The sequence below is a fragment of the Teleopsis dalmanni genome, chromosome 1, assembly GCF_002237135.1.
Source record: "Teleopsis dalmanni isolate 2A chromosome 1, ASM223713v2, whole genome shotgun sequence".
NCBI lineage: Eukaryota > Metazoa > Arthropoda > Insecta > Diptera > Diopsidae > Teleopsis > Teleopsis dalmanni.
Window position 1 is genome coordinate 68,241,964 of NC_051846.1, and position 22,145 is coordinate 68,264,108.

General features: G+C 36.0%; 4 protein-coding genes across 4 annotated transcripts; 2 read left to right on the plus strand and 2 right to left on the minus strand.

Annotated features, from left to right (window-relative positions):
- Positions 1-300: 300 nt before the first annotated feature.
- LOC119675187 (protein PRY2-like) lies at positions 301-914 on the minus strand. Its single transcript, XM_038086379.1, has one exon. The coding sequence runs from the start codon at positions 886-888 to the stop codon at positions 316-318; it is 573 nt and encodes a 190-aa protein (XP_037942307.1). The 5' UTR covers positions 889-914; the 3' UTR covers positions 301-315.
- An 8,835-nt stretch (positions 915-9,749) lies between these two features.
- Positions 9,750-11,207, plus strand: LOC119675159 (extensin-like). The gene is made up of 2 exons (XM_038086351.1): positions 9,750-9,840; positions 9,895-11,207. The coding sequence occupies exons 1-2, from the start codon at positions 9,831-9,833 to the stop codon at positions 11,142-11,144; spliced, it is 1,260 nt and encodes a 419-aa protein (XP_037942279.1). The 5' UTR covers positions 9,750-9,830; the 3' UTR covers positions 11,145-11,207.
- Positions 11,208-11,344: 137 nt separating this feature from the next.
- On the minus strand, positions 11,345-11,891 carry LOC119675193 (endochitinase). Its single transcript, XM_038086385.1, has one exon. The coding sequence runs from the start codon at positions 11,660-11,662 to the stop codon at positions 11,363-11,365; it is 300 nt and encodes a 99-aa protein (XP_037942313.1). The 5' UTR covers positions 11,663-11,891; the 3' UTR covers positions 11,345-11,362.
- Positions 11,892-13,182: 1,291 nt separating this feature from the next.
- Positions 13,183-20,808, plus strand: LOC119683760 (mucin-2-like). The gene is made up of 5 exons (XM_038097612.1): positions 13,183-13,253; positions 13,315-15,307; positions 16,975-17,092; positions 18,965-19,052; positions 19,117-20,808. Exons 1-5 carry the CDS (start codon positions 13,244-13,246, stop codon positions 20,649-20,651), a joined length of 3,744 nt encoding a protein of 1,247 aa, XP_037953540.1. The 5' UTR covers positions 13,183-13,243; the 3' UTR covers positions 20,652-20,808.
- Positions 20,809-22,145: the final 1,337 nt, after the last annotated feature.

Sequence of the window (22,145 nt, forward strand, 5' to 3'; positions counted from 1 at the left end):
CTACTTTTTTAATGTTCATACGGAATGAAGTCTTCATTTTGGTAGGCTTTTTTACTCCGAAGTTGGCATAATCTTTTTTCATGCATTGACTTGATTTCACGCTTTAGGAAGTGATGGGCTTCACTGTTTTAGAGGTTTAGTGTCAATTCTCATATATCTTAGTAACCATTCCATTAGAGATACAGTTTGATCAATAAATAACTTTTGTAATATATAAGGTTGTACATTTATTCTTTTCGCTATTGAGGCTACACATTTAGTTTAAACTATAAAATTCATAAAATAATTTAAAAACTTGTTACAGTTTATTACATATTAACTTTTTCTACAAGATTTCAAAATAGGATCGTAATTATATCCGATTGGACATTGATATATAAGCAAATATCCATTTAGGCATCTATAATAATAATTTGTGTTATCTAAATATGGGTAAGTATCATCAACTCCAGGCTGGCATTCATCTCTAACATTAAAAACTGTAGTTGTTGATATCAATGTTGTTGTTGTTGTGGGTTCGGTTACTATTGTAGGGATATTTGTTGTACTCTGAGTTAGTATAGGTGTTGTAGGAGTTACAGTTGTAGCAGTAACAGTTGTAGCAGTAACAGTTGTAGCAGCAACAGTTGTAGCAGCAACAGTTGTTGCGGTAACAGTTGTTGGATTTGATGTTGTTACTCCTTGATTACAATCGAATGAGTCTTCGCATTCCGTATTACAATATTGTGAATTTTCACCGTCACAATTTATCCATGTATATTCACAATTTTCATCAGGATTGGGAATAAAACCGGATTGATTTCCACATTCTGCTATAATTTTACTGTTAACTTCCACACTTCCAATTACAAAAATTAATAAAATAGTCACCAAACTTTTGCGAAACATTCTTTCGTACTTAAAACTTTTATGTAGTCCGCGCGGAAATATCTACTAAAAGTAATTATAATTAGTACCCGTTTTTATATAGAATTTCATCAGTTATATCTTACTATTATGTTTCAATATTCTTTAAGCTTATCTATACATACAATTAAAGCTTATCTAATAAAAAACATTATTCTTAATGAAATTTAATTAAATTTCATATACGAGTTATAGTGCATAGCTTAATCATTTTATGGGTTGGGGTATTTTTTTAAGTGTTGTAAAGAACCTTTTTTCTTATGCCGGGGTTTTTCTCGCCGGATCCCAGAGTCGTTACAAGAATATTTTTTCTCTGTAACCCTGAATCGTTCGTATAATAATTTTCAAGCCACTTAATTTTTTTTTAATTTCTTTATTAGTTTTCGGAATTTATTTTACAATATTTATAACTTATTTGCTAATAAATATATAATACATATTAAGAATTATAATAAGAATTTTTAATTAATGGTGGATTTGGAACCAACACTACCGACAAGGCTGTGTTGCTTAGGAACAGTGTTACCGATAGGGCTACACTGATGAGCTTGGAACCAACGCTACCGACAAGGCTGCGTTGCTTAGGAGCAGTGTTACCGATAGGGCTACACTGATGAGCTTGGAACCAACGCTACCGACAAGGCTGCGTTGCTTAGGAGCAGTGTTACCGATAGGGCTACACTGATGAGCTTGGAACCAACGCTACCGACAAGGCTGCGTTGCTTAGGAGCAGTGTTACCGATAGGGCTACACTGATGAGCTTGGAACCAACGCTACCGACAAGGCTGCGTTGCTTAGGAGCAGTGTTACCGATAGGGCTACACTGATGAGCTTGGAACCAACGCTACCGACAAGGCTGCGTTGCTTAGGAACAGTGTTACCGATTAGGCTACACTGATGAGCTTGGAACCAACGCTACCGACAAGGCTGCGTTGCTTAGGAGCAGTGTTACCGATTGGGCTACACTGATGGACTAGGAAAATGTTATTTAAATATTTTTAATTACCTGTTTATACACTTGATCTGGCTCTGTCAAGTGTTCTGCTTCGTGGCCTGCCATAGAGTGCCTTTCTATTAAAAAATTCCTCTTTTTATATAAATTCTGGAAACGGGACTTCTAATTGTTGAGTGCACTTTGTACAGCTTTGTTATTGTCCATTCTAAGTGTCTGCGTTTGGTATGCTTACTGTTGCTGCACATTTAAAATTTTACAAAATAGTTACCCTCAAACAAAAAGGTGTGTTATTACTTAATTTATATTTTAAAAGGAATTGCTTTTAATTTTTATTAAATTAATATTAACTTAATGATACTGATTTTATATACTAACTTAATAATACCTTAATTCTATTGTTGTTTTGTTTATTTTATTTTCTTGTTGTTTGTTTGTGACGAGATTCTAAAACTCGTCACACTCCCTCCCTTCATTGGAAAGGGGGAACGACCCGAATGGCACCAGAATTAGCTATGAGCACCTTATGCTTCGTTGCACCGCTTAGTACAAAAAATGTATGGCGACGACCTCGTTTTAGCTTTTCCGCGTCCTTTTTTATTTTCTCCCACAGTTCTGCATGTGTTGGTTCTGGGGCTAGTGGTGACATTGGTCGCAGCTGGCATATTTCCTGTAACTCTTTCATCAGGTCTTCCGCGGCTGTAATATCCAAGAAATCGGTGTCTTTTTTAGGTTTGGTTGGCGGACTAACCACTGGCCGCTTGGTTTCTACTCGTTTTTTACACCTTGGTTTTACTGGAATTGGCTCCTTTAAAAACTTGGCCCTGGGCTTGGCTCGTTCAATTGTTTCGAGCCGCTTTCGATATTTTTGAATGCTGGTGGTGAGCTTCTTATTTTGTTCGGGATGACTTACTACTACTGTACTTGGTTTTAGAGTAGTGTATTCTAATGGGCAATTGCTGATCCGTTGTTTGACTTTCATCTTGCTCCGTTGCTGTATACTATTCAACTCAATCCTCCTATAATTGTCTTCGCATTTTATAGGAATTTTTTATTAAGTAGATCCCGTTACTCCTGCTGCAGTACATTCGGTATTTTGATTTATTTATGGTAATATGTTTTAAGTTCGCTAACATGAGCTCTACTCTCTTTATGTGTTTGCATATGCTTGAGTTTGATAATGACTGGCGATATAAAATTGACCACCTGATAGGGTCCGGAGAACTTAGGTGCCAGTTTTGCAGCAAAATGAGCCTGAGCGTTGGATAGAGGATGCGTTTTAACTAAAACCATATCGCCAATCTGTGGTTTCCATGCCCTATGTCGTAAATTATAGTGCTTGGCTTGGTCTTGGGAAGCTGACTGTAGGTTAAGTTTCACAATTTGTTGTATTTCTTGCATTTCGTGTTGCTTGGTTTCAAGGGGTATCGGTGCGCAGTTTGTTCCAAGTGTGGTTTCATCGAAGAGTGCACTTGGGAGTCTGGGGGTTCTTCCGTGTATAATATAAGCTGGACTGTAACCCGTAGATGTGGATACGCTGGAGTTGAGTGCTAACATTATTTCAGGTAGATGCTCGTCCCATTTTCGCTGTTCCTGTTCTGATACTTGTGCAATTATTGTTTTTAACGTTCGATTGGTGCGTTCTACCGGATTCTCTTGGGGAGTGTATGGTGCTGTGAATTGATGACGAATTCCAAGATCTTCAAGAAATTTTCTCAATGCTCTGCTATTGAATTGTGATCCATTGTCTGTGAGTAGTACCTTTGGGACTCCAACTCTAGATATTATGTTTTCTCGTAACGCTCTTTTTACTCCATTTGTTGTAGCAGATTTGAGTGGGATAACTTCGGTCCATTTACTGAATTTATCCAGAAGAACCAATGCTACTGTATTTCCTTTGTATGATCGAGGTAGCGGCCCAATGAAATCAGCACAGAGTACTGCCCACGGTTCATTTGGTATTTCTGTTAACATTTTCCCGGCAGGTTTTAGTTGGCTTATTTTATACTGCTGACATGAGCTACAGTTTTGCACGTACTTCCTTATATCCCGGAAAATTCCAGGCCAATAATACTTTGATATCACGCGAAGAATAGTTTTCTTAATCCCAAGATGTCCGGCAGTTGGTTTATCGTGGCATTCCTCCATCACTCGTTGTCGTATTTCGGTTGGAACACAGAGTTTCCAAGCAGGGGAATCATTGTCTAGGTTGCTGCATAATATCCGCCGGTATAAGTTGCCATTCTCGATGGTGTAGTCTGGGTGTTTTTCTGGGTCTCCTTGTACTTCGTTTATCCGTCTTTGCAACCAAATGCATGAGGTAGGTTTTGTCTCTTGTACAACTGCTTGTGCGAATAATGGTAGTGGTTGTCGTGACAAGGCATCTGCAATTATATTTTGTTTGCCCTTCCGATATTCTATGTCGAAGGTATATTGTTGTAGCTCCAGGGCCCATCGAGCGATGCGTCCAGAGGGGTTATTAATTGAATTTAGCCATTTCAGAGCGAGATGGTCTGTTATCACTGTAAACCGGTAACCTTCTAAATATTGTCGCATCTTTCTTACTCCCCAAATGATTGCGAGGCATTCCTTCTCAGTAGTGGTGTAATTTTTCTCTGCCTTATTCAATGTTTGTTTGTGACGAGATTCTAAAACTCGTCACAGTGTGGCATATATAATAATTTCGTTGGATTACATTATTTTAAATTATAAGTATAATTATGACTATTTTAGTTACAATGATTGTTGTAAAAAAATTATATTAAAAAATCTATAAGTTGAATATTTGTTTAATATTTTTTAAGGTAAAGATTATTAAGTTTTATAAAACATTATATTAACGCAGCGAAATCTATTTGCTACTTTGAACTAAAATCCACACCATTTTATATTAGCTTTCATTAGAATATTTTAAAATTAAATTTCGAGTTTTCAATTCATTCTTTTTTTCGCAAGCCATTTAATATCGACGTCTCAGTTCATTATTTTAGCAATAGACAAAATTAAGCCTCTATTTGAGCAGTTCATAACAAACAATCGAAGTTACTTAAATGTGAAGTGATATGAAAATTTAGATACTCCAATAAGCACCACAAAAAGACAAGCACCAAAAACAATCCATTAAGATAGTTTGAATAGACGTCTGGTCAACGATTGATGTTTTTAAATCATGGCATCAAGGTCAACACGAAAATCGAAAGCGTTAAGTATTCAACCACCCAGTCGAGTGCTGCGAAAATAACCTGTTTCAAAGAGTATATAACACCCAACATTCAGATCTGAATGAATACTTATAAAAAATATAAAACACTATTACCCGGATTTGCATCGTTAATTGGGACTGACAAAATGAAACGCAAATCGAATCACATCTGTCCACATATTTAATGTTCAGAAATATTCTGCGTTTTTAACACTTGAAAATTACCTTTTAGCACATTAAATATCGACATAACATTATCCTGAATCAATGACATTCTTCTTCTGGTTTTCTATACTACTGGATAGAAGGGATTCCATTATTAGAATCAATAAACTTCTAGTTATTATAACTTATTTGGCCTGAAAATGTGTGTCAGCTTTTCCATAATCCTTTATCTTATCCACATCTCGATTACAAATTGTTCTTACAGTAGCAGGTTTTTCTCTAAATTTGAAATGTTTAACTTTTGTTGCAAGTAATTTTGTTTTCGACTCATTTTTATACTTTATAAAGCAAAAATTTAACTTTCTACTTCACCACACATATGTAAACTGACAAGTTTTACATAAAAACTTAATACCTTCTGCTCAAAAAGTACCCGGATTTTGTAAATAAAACACACAAATTTAAATTTTATTCCAAATTTATGTTCCTTTTGAAGCGATACACATATGCCAACGCTTAACCCAATCTTCCATACACTTTTCGTAGGCCCGTGAAGGTATGGCTTTTAGTTCCTTCAGCGAATTCTCTTTTACCGATTGAGTCAATCGACTCAAAACGCTTACCACGAAGGCTCAATTTGAGTTTCGGGAACAGGAAAAAGTCGCACGGATCCAGATCTGGCAAATATGGTGCCTGAGTGATGATAGTGGTGCCATGTTTGGTCAAAAAATCACGTACAACAAGAATGAGGTAGTCTCACATTAACTAATTGACAGATGGCGCTTAAATTTGTATCATATGTCAAGAAAGGGTTTGGTACACCCATAACAAAAAAAAAATTTTTGAAAAAGGTCTATTACTTAAGGAGTAGTTAACAAACAACAAAATCTTTGATACTTTTTGAGCATAAGGTACATGTAAATTAGGTTTTAAAAAATTTGACCTACATGAAATAAAATCGGATTTCACTCTGTACGCATGTATAAAAAAACGTCGCTAATCGAAACACTACCAATCCAAAACCTGTTTTTTTTTTGACAATTCGTGACAACTAAATCGGTGTATTAGTTTAGGATACTGTAGAATTTGACGACGCGTGCCCTATTTGGAAGGGTGTGCGGCTCTTCTTTAATGTTTTTTTTACATGTACCACTTAAATTAAAATATATGAGATGTTTTATTAATAATAACCATATTACAAGGTGAGATGAAAAAACTGCAACCAACTTCAGACTGCTGTCATTTCTAAACCGCTCGTCCCACAGCTGTCAGATTTATTCTAGTGACAGCTCATTATATTGTTTACAAGCGCACAAAAGCATTTTGGTGGGAATTTTTCAAAAAAAAAGTTATTTGTGATGGAATTCAAGCGTGATAGTGTGATTGCTTTGCATTTGGCTGGAAAACCACAAGTGGCTATCGTTAGAGCCCTCCAGCATTTAGAAGTGAATAAATGTTTTGTGTCTCGTACCATCGCTCGTTACCATGATACTGGTAGCGTAGCCCGACGTCAAGGAAGTGGACGAAAAAAAACAGCAACATCGGCAGAAATGGTTCGAAAAGTGAAAAAGCGAATTGAACGAAATCCGCGTCGCAGTGGACGAAAAATGGCTCGTGAGCTGAACATATCGCAATATGCCATTCGGCAAATATTGAAAAATGAGCTTGGACTAAAGCCATTCAAGTTCCAAAAAGTGCAAGATCTTACTGATGCGCAAAAAAAAGTTAGACTCGAAAAAGCTAAAGAGTTGTTTCGCTTGGCCGAAAGTGGTGAACTGCCGAATTTGGTTTTCTCCGATGAGAAACCATTCGTTATCCAGCAGTTTGTAAACAAACAAAATGATCGTGTTTACTTGCCAGAGAGGTCAGCTGAAAATTTGCAACTTCGGTTGGCCATCACAACTCAAAAGCCGGCCATGGTGATGGTGTGGGCCGCCATAACAGCCGATGGTCGCTCGCCGCTCGTATTCATCGACCGTGGTGTCAAATTAAATGCGCAAATCTATCGCGAAAATATTTTGGAGGGAGTTCTGAAGCCCTGGGCACGCAAACATTTCGGCCGCAGACCTTGGACATTCCAACAGGACTCAGCACCATCGCACTCAGCACGCGCCATCCAAGAATGGTTAAGAAATGAGGTTCCTCGCTTCATTTCCACCGCACAATGGCCACCAAAATCTCCGGATGCCAATCCGTTGGACTATTGTGCCTGGGGTATTTTGGAAAGCAAGGTTGGAACTAAAAAATACCAAAGTGTCGATCATCTCAAGCAAGCGCTTCGCCGAGAATGGGACAAAATACCGCAGAGCCACTTTCGGGCAGCAAAGGTGGCCAATTCGAACAAATCTAAACCGATTCTCAAATTTGATGTTATTTCCGACATTTTTTGCTTTCATTCAATAAAATTTAAAAAAAATGAAAAAATTATGGCGTTTTACTTTGTTGCAGTTTTTTCATCTCACCTTGTATATTAGGCAACAATATATTCGCAATATTATATTAACAATTCATTAACAAAATAACATATTAAACAAATTAAATTAATAATTTATATATAAATTTAATATATATCAATATGGAAAAAACAAAACTTTTCATATACTTGTAACATCAAACCAACTTTTTTCAAACAAAAGAGTTTGTACTTAGAAACATACATGTTTGTGCAGTGATCAAACAAAATCGAAACCACTTGCAATGTGCGCACAAGTACCCCGCACCATAAGAACAGAAATTCGTGGGTGCTGCTGTTAAAAGGGGAGAGACGAAATGTGATAGAAATGTATGGTGAGATGAGCTGCAAACTTCAGCAGCTCATGCAACTACTTTGGCAAATCATAATGTTGGATTCGTATGCATGCAGTTGATATTCGAATACAACAAAAATTTACTCTCATACAATTCCCACTATATAAATCTCTATCTCTGATATTACGAATGGGAGCACACGCACATTATTTTGTTCATATGCAACGTATGAATGTGCGGCCAACTTCTTTGCACACAAAGGGGAGAGACGAAATAAAATAGAAATGTTCTGTGATTTGAGCTGCAAATATATGAGCACACCTGATGTGAAGATACCTAATAAATTTATAGACCTATGTTATTTGACATTTTGCAAATTATGTTAGGGTGTTCACCGCACACCTCCGCACCTTAGAGCAATCGTCACTGTGTAGAAACCGTTACTGTAGAAACCGCATTCATTGTAGTTCAATACATGCTTCTGATAACTATTCGTAGAATACACTGTTCTTCTCGTCATATTAAATCCGAATGGCAGTTTTCTGAATTCTTTTCACACCTAAGAAATAGATTTTTAACACCGAGAGACTTCTAAGGCTTCTAATTCTATCCATTTATTCTTTCATTTCGTACAATGAAGGAACATTGAGGTAGAGTATACAATGTACAGAATGAGATTTATATGGCAATTACAGTAAATCGTGATACAGATATACGAAGATATAATGACGCAACTTGAACTGATATTGCGGTAATATTTACAACTGTAGATGATGAACCACCATTTCAGAGAAATATATGATAAATATGATATGATGATATGATATGAAATATGATACCGCACAAAGGGTGTGGTTAAGAATGTATCAGTATTATATTCTGCTTTGGATCCATTGGCATATCCTTTACTATTTCCAAATGGAGACTTTGGTTGGTGAATGGGAATGGGACGAGAAAACGAGTCAAAGCAATGCATAATAACATAAAAGTGCTCACTGAAGTTGCTCGCGGAAAACGTATTTTGATTCCACGCTTACACTTGACGTGTTCAGGGACTGCAATGCGACTTAATTTTCAAAGAACACAGTTACCAGTCATCAAGAAATCCCAAGGACATACATTTGATAGAGTTGAAATATTGTTGGGAAGACCTGTTTTTAAATTAAAATTAAATTTTATGTCAGTAACGAAGGTGGACAAGGTCATTTGACTAATGATAAAAGGCTGTTTACGAAAAATATTGTTTACACTGAACTTTTGAGAACTTTGTAATATAAAATATAGAATTACTTTAACATTGTTAATAAATTGTATTTTCTATTGGTATAATTTCGAACACTGGCGAGCCTAGTTTTTATAAATGTGAGCATGTTAAGTTCCCTTTAAATATATGAGCAGAGTCTGATATAGCGTAGTACTTTGCACTACTCCTTAGTTGGTTGTATTATTTTCATCACTTAAAAAACTGTTTACATATGTAAATTAATTAATGAAATAATTACTCATGTTAAATTACGTGAATAACCAATGGTTAATTGTTCACTTGTTTTACAAGTAAAAGTATCAAATCCATGTTTTAACATTTTCAACAGAACATGTGTTGAAGTGTCTATAAAATACTTTGTTCACATCTTTGTTCACAAAATGACTATTACATGAAATTCTACGAAAACATACATAAACAAGCATATTGAAGAGGTTAAAATAATTGATATGTAAGTTTTGAAGAGGTGTCAAATTCGTTAATATTCGGCGAAACTCCAAAAATATATAAACTTCACATCTTTTCTGTTGAAGAATTAGTTGAGAAATAGAAGAATTTCGAACTCAAGCTCAACTTGTGGCCTTAGTATAAAAATGAAATCTTGTAAGTACTACCAGGACCATAAAATTTCTCAATAATACATAATTTTTTTTTTAGATTTTTTCTTATTATTAACGATTTGGTTTTTGTTGCATTGCGCTAACGCTGCCCGCATCAAAACTTTAACAAAAATAAATGGTCCACTGGTTCGAAAACTTTTAATTAAGCATCCAATAGTATTCTTGACAATACCAGATTGTTCTCTTTACACCGATGGAGCCTTTCTTCCAGATCCATCAAGTTGTTCATCTTATTATATGTGTGTTAATGGAAAGGCGGTAAAACGTCAATGTGCATCAGGACTTTTATTTGATAGTACGAAGTATATTTGCAATCTTGCCGCACTTGTTGATTGTGATTTAGATGACGATGATAGTGATACCACACCTTCACCGCTAGCTGACACAACAACTGAAACAACTGAAACAACAACTACAACAACACATAGTAGAAGGTTAATAAGACCATATCGTCATTATTCTCATTCTGGTTCATGCTATACAACACCATGTCCTCCTCCATGTCTTTCAACGCCGTGCCCGCAGCTACCTTGTACATCATCTTATCAACAGTTGCCTTGTACATCATCTTATCCACAGCTACCTTGTACAACACCTTGTTCACGGCTGCCTTGTACAACACCTTGCTCGCAACGACCTTGTACAACTCCTTGCCCACAATTACCATGTACAACGCCTTGCCCACAACGACCTTGTACAACACCTTGTCCACAACTACCATGTACAACGCCTTGCCCACAACGACCTTGTACAACAGCTTGTCCACAACTACCTTGTACAACGCCTTGCCCACAAAGACCTTGTACAACACCTTGCCCACAACAACCGTGCACGACACCTTGTCCACCACCTTGTCAAGAACCATCATATACTGCTCCAATATACATTGCACCACCTTGCACTGAAGCTCCATATATTGTGCATCCATATATACCAACATATACGTATATCCCACCACATATACCAGTATATGAATCACCTCCATGCACGTCTCCATGTACACCGCCTTGTACACCTGTACCATGTACTACTAAAGCTCCTTCTGCTACGACTCCTAAGCCAGAAACAATAAAGCAGAAAATACGTATATTGCATAATTCAAGAGATTGCTCAACTTTAGCAGATGGGACTTTCTTACTCCATCCCAGACATTGTCAGCGGTATTATGTGTGTAAAAATCGAAGAGTGCATCGTCTACGATGTTCATCTGGCGAATGGTTCGATTACGAAGCACAAAAATGTCGACCAAAATTCGAAGTGCACAATTGTCCTGCACAATGTAATTAAATTTTTGTTTCAATATATGAAAAAAAATTAAAAACTATATTAAAAAATAAAATATTAATTAATTTCAGCTTAAAAACATTTTTTGTTTTATTAAATTTTATTTTTAAGTTTATAACGTATGGTCACTTCAGGTAAACTACAAAATATATATACTCCATATAAATATGGAGTAATACATTTAATGAATAAAGTTTAACGCTTCTTTCTGTATTAAAAACTTAGTCCTTGTTAGCAGGACAATTGCGTACATTTTTAGGAAAATCGCACACAAATTTTTCCCTGTCATACCACATTCCAATTTGGCAAAATTGTTGTACGGGTGTTCCTTCCACACAAATCCAAAATAAGCGGCAATGATCTTTATTTGGAAAACGATAACCATGTTCATGATTTTGGCACGTTTTGTATGGATCATCTGTTGTTGTTGGATCAGTTGTGGTTGTTGGAGTAGGTGTTGTAGTTACAATAGAGCAATGACATGGTGGACATTTTCCGACTACACAATTTTGTGCGTCCATGTCAAATTTTGTTCCAGAAGCGCAATAATGCAATATTAATTTATTGTTCCAACACTGAATATATGCCGTACAATCCGTTTCATCAATGAATTTCCGACCATTTTCTTGATCGCTGCATTGAGTTTTCGGCCACAAATTCAATCTATTCTCATTGAAATCACCGGGTATTTGTTCAATAATTTGTTCACCACATAATAATTTCAGCAATGGTGCCGTTATGAAAAAAAGAAATACTGGGCATGGATTTTATTTATATACTCCAACAATAAATCTAAATATCATTCAAATACCTTTTTTCATTATAAAATCAGTTAGTTAAAATAATTAATAAAATATATATATTTTATGACTTCTTACTGTCAATAAATAACAATTACTAATTGCCATTCCTTGGCGTGATTGCTTTATAGGCTTCTTCTATTAAACAGATTATGACAATTATTTACTCTTTCAAATCCATTGTGAAGTTGAAGTAGATTAATTTATTTACAATCAAGTTGACCTAAAAATAGTTTTGCAAAATTTCTAACTAAACACTTTAAATTTTATCAGTTTCGCTAACTTTTATGAAAGAAAATAGCTTGGAGTTTTGTTGCATTTATTGTTAAATAAAATACTAATAATATGATGTTATAATAATGAAGCTCTTTAATTTTAATTCATTTTTGTATAAATCACATTTAAAATATAAATACATACCACATTAAATTTGGATATAATCTTGTAAGTTATATCCTACGCGATTTGAGATTTGAGAGCGGGGAATGCTTTTGATAGAGTCATTATTCTATCGGTGTTCCTAGCCGTGCTAGTACAATAATTGTACAGTAATTCATATCTTATTTACTTCATTCTTTTACGAAAATGTAACTAGAGTATCGTGATTAATAGAAAGAAATGGTTTAACCATATGAAACCTTAATGTACCAGAGCTTGCTAATAATGTTTAAGTTAGATTCATTTTTAGAGTTCTTATTACTACGTGAATGGCAGTCCGTTTATAGAAGACCGCAATAGGTAGTTGCATAAAAGAATTGGTTCAATTATAAAATAAATTATTTCAGAAATGATAGCTATAGTAAAGAAGGCGTAAGAATGAATTGATTTAACTAACGATCAAGATATGCTGGAACTATTAATATTAGTAATAGTTTTATAAAAGTATAATATAATATACTACTGTAGTAGTAATATAATAGTATTCTTGTTTACACACAAAAAAAAATAGTATTTGTTAATACTATTAACTAATATTTCTGATTGTTGATACAACAAACGAAAGTTTATATAATTAAAAATATTACTAATTATAATATATAGAATTGAAATTGTTGTAAGTAGATTCCATTATGTGACAACAAGATTTTGGCAAATCATGTAAAACTTGAAAAAACAAGATATTTCAAGTGATTTAAGTAATGAAAACAGTAATGCATAAGTAAGTTGAAAAAATTACACTTATGCAAATATTTGACAATATATAAAATCAAATAAATGTATAAAAATTGTGATTTTTTGAAGTAAAAATCAGTAGAAAGGTAAGACAGATCCATAGAGTAATAACTGTTCTCAATTACAACTATGCGAACCTGTAAGTAAAAATACAATGAAAATAAGCAAACTAATTCAAATGAATTCCTTAAAAAATTTAGATTACTTGCTACTATTAACCCTTTTATTGGGACCTCAATTAATAGATGCCTATCGTAATAAAAATTTTTACCAAAAATTTCGTCATATAACTCGTCGACGCTTTAGCAAGCAGCCAATATTTTACAGAGAAATACCAGACTGCTCTAGATTCGCAAATGGAGCATTTATACCAGATCCTACAAGCTGCTCAAGTTTTTATATGTGCATTGATGGAGAACCAATTCCTCAAGAATGCGCCACTGGGCTTTTGTTTGACAGCACAAAGTTCCATTGTAATGTGGCATCAGAAGTTAGTTGTGATTTAAATCAAGTTGATGCAGTTGAAGAAACTACAACAGTTACAACTACAACAGTTACAACTACAACAGTTACAACTACAACAGTTACAACTACAATGCAATCAAGAAAGGTAGTTCAGCGTGAAACAACCCAATCACCTTTACTACATATACCATATTGGCGACATTATTTACCGAAACCATGTCCACAATTACCGATACAACGGCCTTGCACACCAACACCTTGTCCTTCAGTTCCACAGCCGCCATACCAATATCATCCTCAACCATTGATCCAATGGGCATCCCATCATCATCCACTGTCTCCTCATAGGCCAATGACTCCCTGCATCACTATGGTTCCACCAACTCCATGTTACACAACACAGCAGCCTTGTACGCCAACACCCTGTATACTAACCCAACAACCTTGCACACCAACTCCATGTTATACAACACAACAATCCTGTACGTCAACACCATGTATACTAACTGAACAGCCTTGCACACCAACACCATGTATACTGACCCAACAGCCTTGCACACCAACACCGTGTATATTAACTGTACAGCCTTGCACACCAACACCGTGTATATTAACTGTACAGCCTTGCACACCAACACCTTGTATACCGACTGAACAGCCTTGTACACCAACACCATGCATTCCAACTGAGCAGCCTTGTACACCAACACCATGTACACCGACCCAACAACCTTGTACGCCAACACCATGTATATCAACTCAACAACCTTGCACACCAACACCGTGTATATTAACTGTACAGCCTTGCACACCAACACCATGTATACCGACACAACAGCCGTCTACTCAAACTTCCTGTCCTCCAGCCCCGCAACCGCAATACCATCATCAACCACAATATCACGCTCAACTATCGTACCAACAACCACTATCTAATTATCAGCCTCCACAACAACATCAATGGGCATCCCATCGTCATCCACAATCTTCGCACAGACCAATAACATGTATACCGACCCAACAACCTTGTACGCCAACACCATGTACAACACAGCAGCCTTGTACACCAACACCATGCATTCCAACTGAGCAGCCTTGTACACCAACACCATGTACACCGACCCAACAACCTTGTACGCCAACACCATGTATATCAACTCAAAAGCCGTGTACACCAACACCATGTATACCGACACAACAGCCGTCTACTCAAACTCCCTGTCCTCCAGCCCCGCAACCGCAATACCATTATCAACCACAATATCACGCCCAACTATCATACCAACAACCACCTCCTCAATATCAACCTCTACAACAACATCATCGTCATCCACAATCTTCGCATAGACCAGTGACTTCCTGCATTACCACGGATCAACCAATGCCATGTTATACAACACAACAACCTTGTACACCAACACCATGTATACCTACACAACAGCCGTCTACTCAAACTCCCTGTGCTCCAGCTCCGCAACCGCAATACCATCATCAACCACAATATCACGCTCAACTATCGTACCAACAACCACCTCCTAAATATCAAACTCCACAACAACATCAATGGGCATCCCATCGCCATCCACAATCTTCGCACAGACTAGTGACTCCTTGCATTACCACGGTTCAACCAACTCCATGTTATACAACACAACAGCCATGTACTCCTACTCCCTGTCCTCCAGCTCCACAACCACAACAGCATCATTTACCACAATCTCACCAATAGCTTTCGTACCAACAATCACCTTCTCAATATTAGTATTCACAACAACATCAACGGGCATCCTATTACCATCCACAATCTACACACACACCAGTGATCTGCATTACTACAATTCCACCAACTCCATGTTATAGAACACAACAGCCTCGTACCCTAGCACCAATAACCTTGTACATCATCACAACGGTGTCAAAGTCAATGTCAAGTAAAGTCCCAATGACTGCGCAACATTAAGCGATGGTACATTCTTACTCCATCCAAGACATTGTCGCCGTTATTTTATACAACAAAACTGTAGAGTGCAACATCTTCGGTGTCAAGGATGTCAATCGTTTGATTAAGCTTGATGTCTATAATTGCCCCGTACGAAGATATTAAATTAAAATTTAACATTGATAAATGACTTTGATTTAATATTCAAAGTATTGATGTAATTAAAATATTTAAATTTATTCTAAAATACTGTATTTATACATAAAAATTAAATTTGATGTGTATCTATAAGAATTGTTTGATATGTCACTGACAAATGAAAGGTCTGAGTTCTGATTTCTTTTAGTATTTTGAAACTCACACACTCACTTTCACGACATTCCAGTGTTTTTTCACCTTCTCGGAAATAGGCTTTTTGGAGGAAATTGCATTCAAAAAGGATTTGAATATGGGGTGCCTTATGACAGGACAGAGTCATTCCATTTTTTTGATTAAAAATTTACTTATATATAATTATTTAAACTATAAATCAAATAACTTTCATGCAAGATTTTGGTAGAAGGCACATTATCTGTGTCCGTCCCGTTATCAAATATATATGACAGTTATAAAAAATTTTTACCAGACGTAACTTAACTAATTCACCTCGTCAAATTGAACAGAAATATATAGTACATTTATAATTTACTGGATCGTCGTCACTATTTATATTTTGAGCATAATAATGAAAAAATATTAACTTCTCGTTGAAAATTACTTTATTGTTTCTTAAAGTATTCTTCTTTATGATTAATACACTTTTGCATGCCTTAGAACCATTTGTCAAAGCATTTCTTTAAATCTTCTTCAGACACCTCCTAAGCATGCTTTTTAAATGCAATAACGGTTTCTTCCGCCGACAAAAATCGTTGTCCAGCACTCATTGGATATTAAATCAGGACAGATGTGTGAGCACTCGCATTGTCTTAATGCCATGAAGAATGATCCGACAGCGCTTGTTTGTTTTCCATATTTCATTGAAAATTTCCGGAAAACAAATGGTTGTATACCATTTGAAATTGACCGTTTACGTTATTGCAATGGTACGAATATAGTTGCCACATGACCAGTTTTCCCGAAAAAACAAGCAATCATTTGTTTCGAAGTGTTTCAAGTGCGAACCACTTTTGTTGGATTTGGTTCATCTTGAAGCACTCACACAGTCGACTACTGTTTACGTTCCGGCTCATATGCACATATTCATGATTCTTCACCTGTCACCTGTTACAATCTTATACAAGTATCGTCTTTTGAAGCATTGCCATTGTGTTCTTGATTATTTGTGTGAGTATTTGAGATGCGTCAGATGATGGGGATTCAAAGAGAACAAACGTTTTTCACAAAATTTTTTCGTACAAATTTTATATATGCTAGTGAAACTAATGCCTAGGGTTCGACCTCAACCTCAATCTCATAGTATGTCGCATGGCGATCTTCCATTACGAGTATCAGTTTTTGCACAGCATCAATGTTTTCTGGCACAACAACTGATTTTGGACGACTTTCACGAATTACGGTCACCGTTAGTGTGCAAAGTGCGGTCACGATTAAAATCATTGTATTAGCGTTTCACAGCGGGAATGGATGGAGCTTCATCGCCACTTGATCGATGCACTCTTCTCTTGATACTCGTAATCCACGTCGAAAGTAGTATTAAATCATCGCTGGAAAATTTTCTCGCTTTAATTCCATTTTCTAACGAAAACTCAATTTTAAACGGTAAAGTAAAATAATATCACTTCTTTTGTTATTGACCTTCGTTGCCTGGCTTTGAAAGGTGGATTAGCACACCATCGACTGTTCTCCCGTTTCTGGGTCGTACTTGTAAAATTAATTTTTATAAAATTTTTAAAGAAAATATAGAAAAGAGAGTGTACGCGTCTCTTTTCGGTTATCAGTTACAATTTGAATAAATAATCGTGCTAATTTCTTCTTAATATTTGCAATACAACCACTATATTCAAGCCCAATTAAGCAGCACTCACTTCCTGGGATAATTTTAGAACTTCACCAATTTTAGACTTCACCGGACATGCTCAAATAGTCGGTTCGACTTTCGTCCTCTACAGAAAAGTATCTAGTCGAGAATCTCCAAAACTAGATGGAGAGGGTCACAAGCGATAACACATTTTCTTCATATTCTATTTGACACTAATTACGTATTTTTAAAGGCACAAGGTGTTTTCACAGATTTCCGAAATACTTAAGAAATGAGAAATCTAATCTCCTAATAGTATGGCGGGAGAATTTGCACAGACTCTTCACCTTTTTATTTTTCTATCCTGCAACACCTGGATACTTAGTCAAACGGGACGCCAAATTCTTTAACACAGGTGACCACATACACCATTGGTTTTGACATTTTGATTTTGATTCTGTTTAGCACGATATTCATTTTTGATCAATTGTAGCTCAGCTATATTAAATTAGATTTTTCACATCCTAGCCCCTCCTTGATGCCTAGATCTCAGATCAAGGATATTGTGCAATCCAATCACTGAGCTCAGTTGAGGTTTGTACTGTTTTATAATTTCATTGTACATTTTCTCCGAAGTCAGTCACTTGTCCTAATTTCGAATTGTCTCTTTGAATACTCAAATTATATTCGTATGGTGCACAATTTCCACATTGAATATTTACAATTTCCTTAGATGTTGTCTTAGTACACAAAAAAGTAGAAATAGTTATTCAAGAAATCCTGTGAAATTGGCTGCTGAACAAACTATTATATCTTTTAGTATAAAAAAAAGTGATGTGTCCTTACCGGGATCTATGCAAATCTATGCGGTCTTTGCAGTTAGTTAACGAAATTACTAACAAGGATGTTTTGTCTAGAATTTAAAGGTAATAATATTTGTATCATTTTCTAAGCTGTATATCATGTACAAGATTATATGTCAAGATATCACTTTAGATTTCAATCAATTTGATAAATTAGTTCACAGATTCATTTTAAATGGTATTTGTCTCATGTATCACAAAATGAGATATTTTGACAGTGAGGAGGGGTTTTGATAGAGGATTATTTTTGAGCACAACTTCATTGTGGAAAAATACAATATTAATAGTTTTAAAATAAATTATTTCCTCTTTGTTCATATGTCTCAAATATTTTACTTTTTTTTTATTATTGTTTACATATATTTTAAACATTTTAACTTATTAATAACCCATGTTTTTTTATGACTTTAACAACATTCCGAACTTCACCTTATTACCAATTTAAATATATTAAACAAATAATTGAAATTGCATTTCCGATATTATGATTTTTAAATATAATGAAATACTTAAACATACAAGAATTTCAAGTGAGTTAAGTAATTGGAGAACTTCTTGTAAATGGGAAGTACTTAACTTATGTAGACATTTGCCAAATAACTAAAATTCAACAAATAGTATAAAAGTCGTTTAATTTTGTGGTACAAATCAGTAGAAAGGTAAAAGAGTTCCATAGAGTAACCATATTTGTATACTTTATAACTATGCAATCCTGTAAGTGTGCATAATATCACCTAGTAAAGCTTAATATAATAGAAGTTATTTACTATATTTTCAGATTACTTGCTACTTTTTTCAATATTATTGGGACCTCAATTATTAAACGCCCATATTATTTGGCAACCTACACCATGTCCACCAACTCCACCACCATGCGAAATAATTGAGTGGCCATCATCACCTCAACCTTGCGCACCAACTCCGTGTCCACAAACACCACCACCATGCCAAACAACACCGTGTCCTCCACCACCTCGGCCTTGTGAAACAACAGCTTGTGTACAAACACCAGCTCCATGTTCAATAATAGTTTGGCCAACTCCATGCCCGCAAACGCAACAGCCTTGCACACCAACACCATGTATAACGACAGAACAGCCGTGCACTCCAACTCCCTGTCCTCCAGCTCCAGCTCCGCAACCACAATACCATTATCAACCACAATATCACGCCCAACTATCGTACCAACAACCACCATCTCATTATCAGCCTCCACAACAAAATCAATGGGCATCCTATCGTCATCCACCATCTCCTCACAGACTAGTGACTCCATGTATTACCACGGTTCAACCAACACCATGTTATACAACACAACAGCCTTGTACTCCAACACCATGTATACCGACTGAACAGCCTTGTACGCCAACACCATGCATACCAACTGAGCAGCCTTGTACGCCAACACCATGCATACCAACTGAGCAGCCTTGTACCCCAACACCATGTATACCAACTGAACAACCTTGTACCCCAACACCATGCATACCAACTGAGCAGCCTTGTACACCAACACCATGTATACCGACCCAACAACCCTGTTCACCAACACCTTGCCCTCAAACTACACAACCGCCTCCAGTCTGGCAACATCCTCCAATCTGGCAACATGCTCCAGTTTGGCAACATCCTCCAATCTATCAACAGCCTTCAATCTGGCATCAGCCTCCTACTCCTTGCACAACTCCATGTACAACAACTTCCACAGCTCCGTGCACTCCACCTTGCACAACTCCGTGCACTCCACCTTGCACAACTCCGTGCACTCCACCTTGCACAACTCCGTGCACTCCACCTTGCACAACTCCGTGCACTCCACCTTGCACAACTCCCTGTGCTCCACCAACCATTCACTATCATCAGCAAAAACCAATTGGACCACATCACCAACTGCCTCCAATTTGGCAACATCCACCGATCTGGCAGCATCCTCCAACACCCCGTACAACTACATGCACTCCACCTTGCACCACACCATGTACTCCACCGTGTTACACAACACCCTGTACAACTCCATGCACTCCACCTTGCACCACACCATGTACTCCACCGTGTTACACAACAACATGTACTACAACTTCTACTACTGCTAATCCCACTATAAACCCACGTATCTTACGAAGTCCCAATGACTGTGCAACATTAAGCGATGGTACATTCTTACTCCATCCAAGACATTGTCGCCGTTATTTTGTATGCCAAAACCGTAGAGTGCAACATCTTCGTTGTCAAGCAGGACAATGGTTTGATTACGAGTTGCGCGAATGTCGTCGTAAGCGTGATGTCTATAATTGTCCTGCTCGAAGAAATTAAATTGATTCTCATAAGTAGAAAAAATTTATTTAATCATTTCTTTCGATAAACGATATACGCATATCTACAATATTTAAAATTAGCAGCAAAAGCAAGTCAAAAAGATTTCAATTATGTTTCACAAAATTTAATAAATTAAGTAGCATTCAAAAACAGATTTTTTACTTTCATTCAATTTTTGATATAATATTGTATAATAGGTATTATGAAAACGAGTATGTGTAGACTAATGATATTTCTTAGCGCGCTTCATCTCAACGATCTAAATTATATTAGATAATACTTTTAGTTACAGTTGTCTTAGCTGCACTTCTTTTTCAGTAATTTCTGATATAAGACATATTTCAACACAGAAATGGAACGATTTACATTGAAGAGTTTAAAATTATTAATGGTGCATTAGAGACGTCTACTTCAATAGATTTAACATATATTAATCTTTTCATATATGTAATATCCAAGTTTGATATTTTGAAAAACTTCAACTTTACTCTAGACCTCGTTATTTGGGAAGCTAGCTTTAAAGTGTTTAAGTGGCAAAAGTCGCATCGGAACATATGACTGACAAAATACCACTGGTATACAAACAGCTCATGACTTTTCCTAGTGACAGAACAAAGGTAACTCTTTTTGCGTTCTTACCCAGACCTAGCATACAATAGGTAAGCGCTATATAATTTATTTATTTCTATTCACCCCTGTTATAGCCGCGGAATATCTTCATAAATCCGTGTACTCTGATTTTTTGTGTTAACATATGGGTTGGCGATTTAACTGACAGAGTTTAATTTCTGACACTTGCAGTCAAAAAATTGTACACGGACAATTAATATTTGTTTAATATTGGAGGTTTCCTAAGAGAGAGTGATTATGGATGTTAGCGGTATCCGAAACAGCTGTATGTTCAGCCCAAGGAATTCATTTATTGAAAATTAAAAAAATTTAATTAAACCACAGACCAAACTATATAAAAATTAGTTGCTTTGGTAGTTTCATTTAACAACTTTACCGAGAAAGAATAGGAAAAAGGCATTCAGTCATTTTATCACCTAACCGACATCCGAGTTAACTAATAAAGTCTAAATATTGATCATACCCCTATTCTTTATACTAACAACATATATGATCAATTTTAAAATACAATTGTCAATTTATTACCTTAACTTCATTTTTTTGTGTAGATATGTAAGCACAAATTTACTCCTAATAGGCGAAAATTCTGACATTTAGTACTCTGTAACACTGAAAGTTGATGAAAATAAGAGTTCTGGAATATCTTTTGAAAATAATTTTATCATATTTTAAATATTGATTACTACTATATGATACAGCCTCCGGACCCAAAACATATAAGGTTGGGGAAGGGTAGGTTCCCCAAGGATTTATTTTAGGATCAATTCTATGGAATATCATGTACAATGGTATTCTTCAAATCGAAAATCTGGACGGAATAAACGTAGTTGGAAAAAACTTTAGATGAAGTGGTAGTAGGTC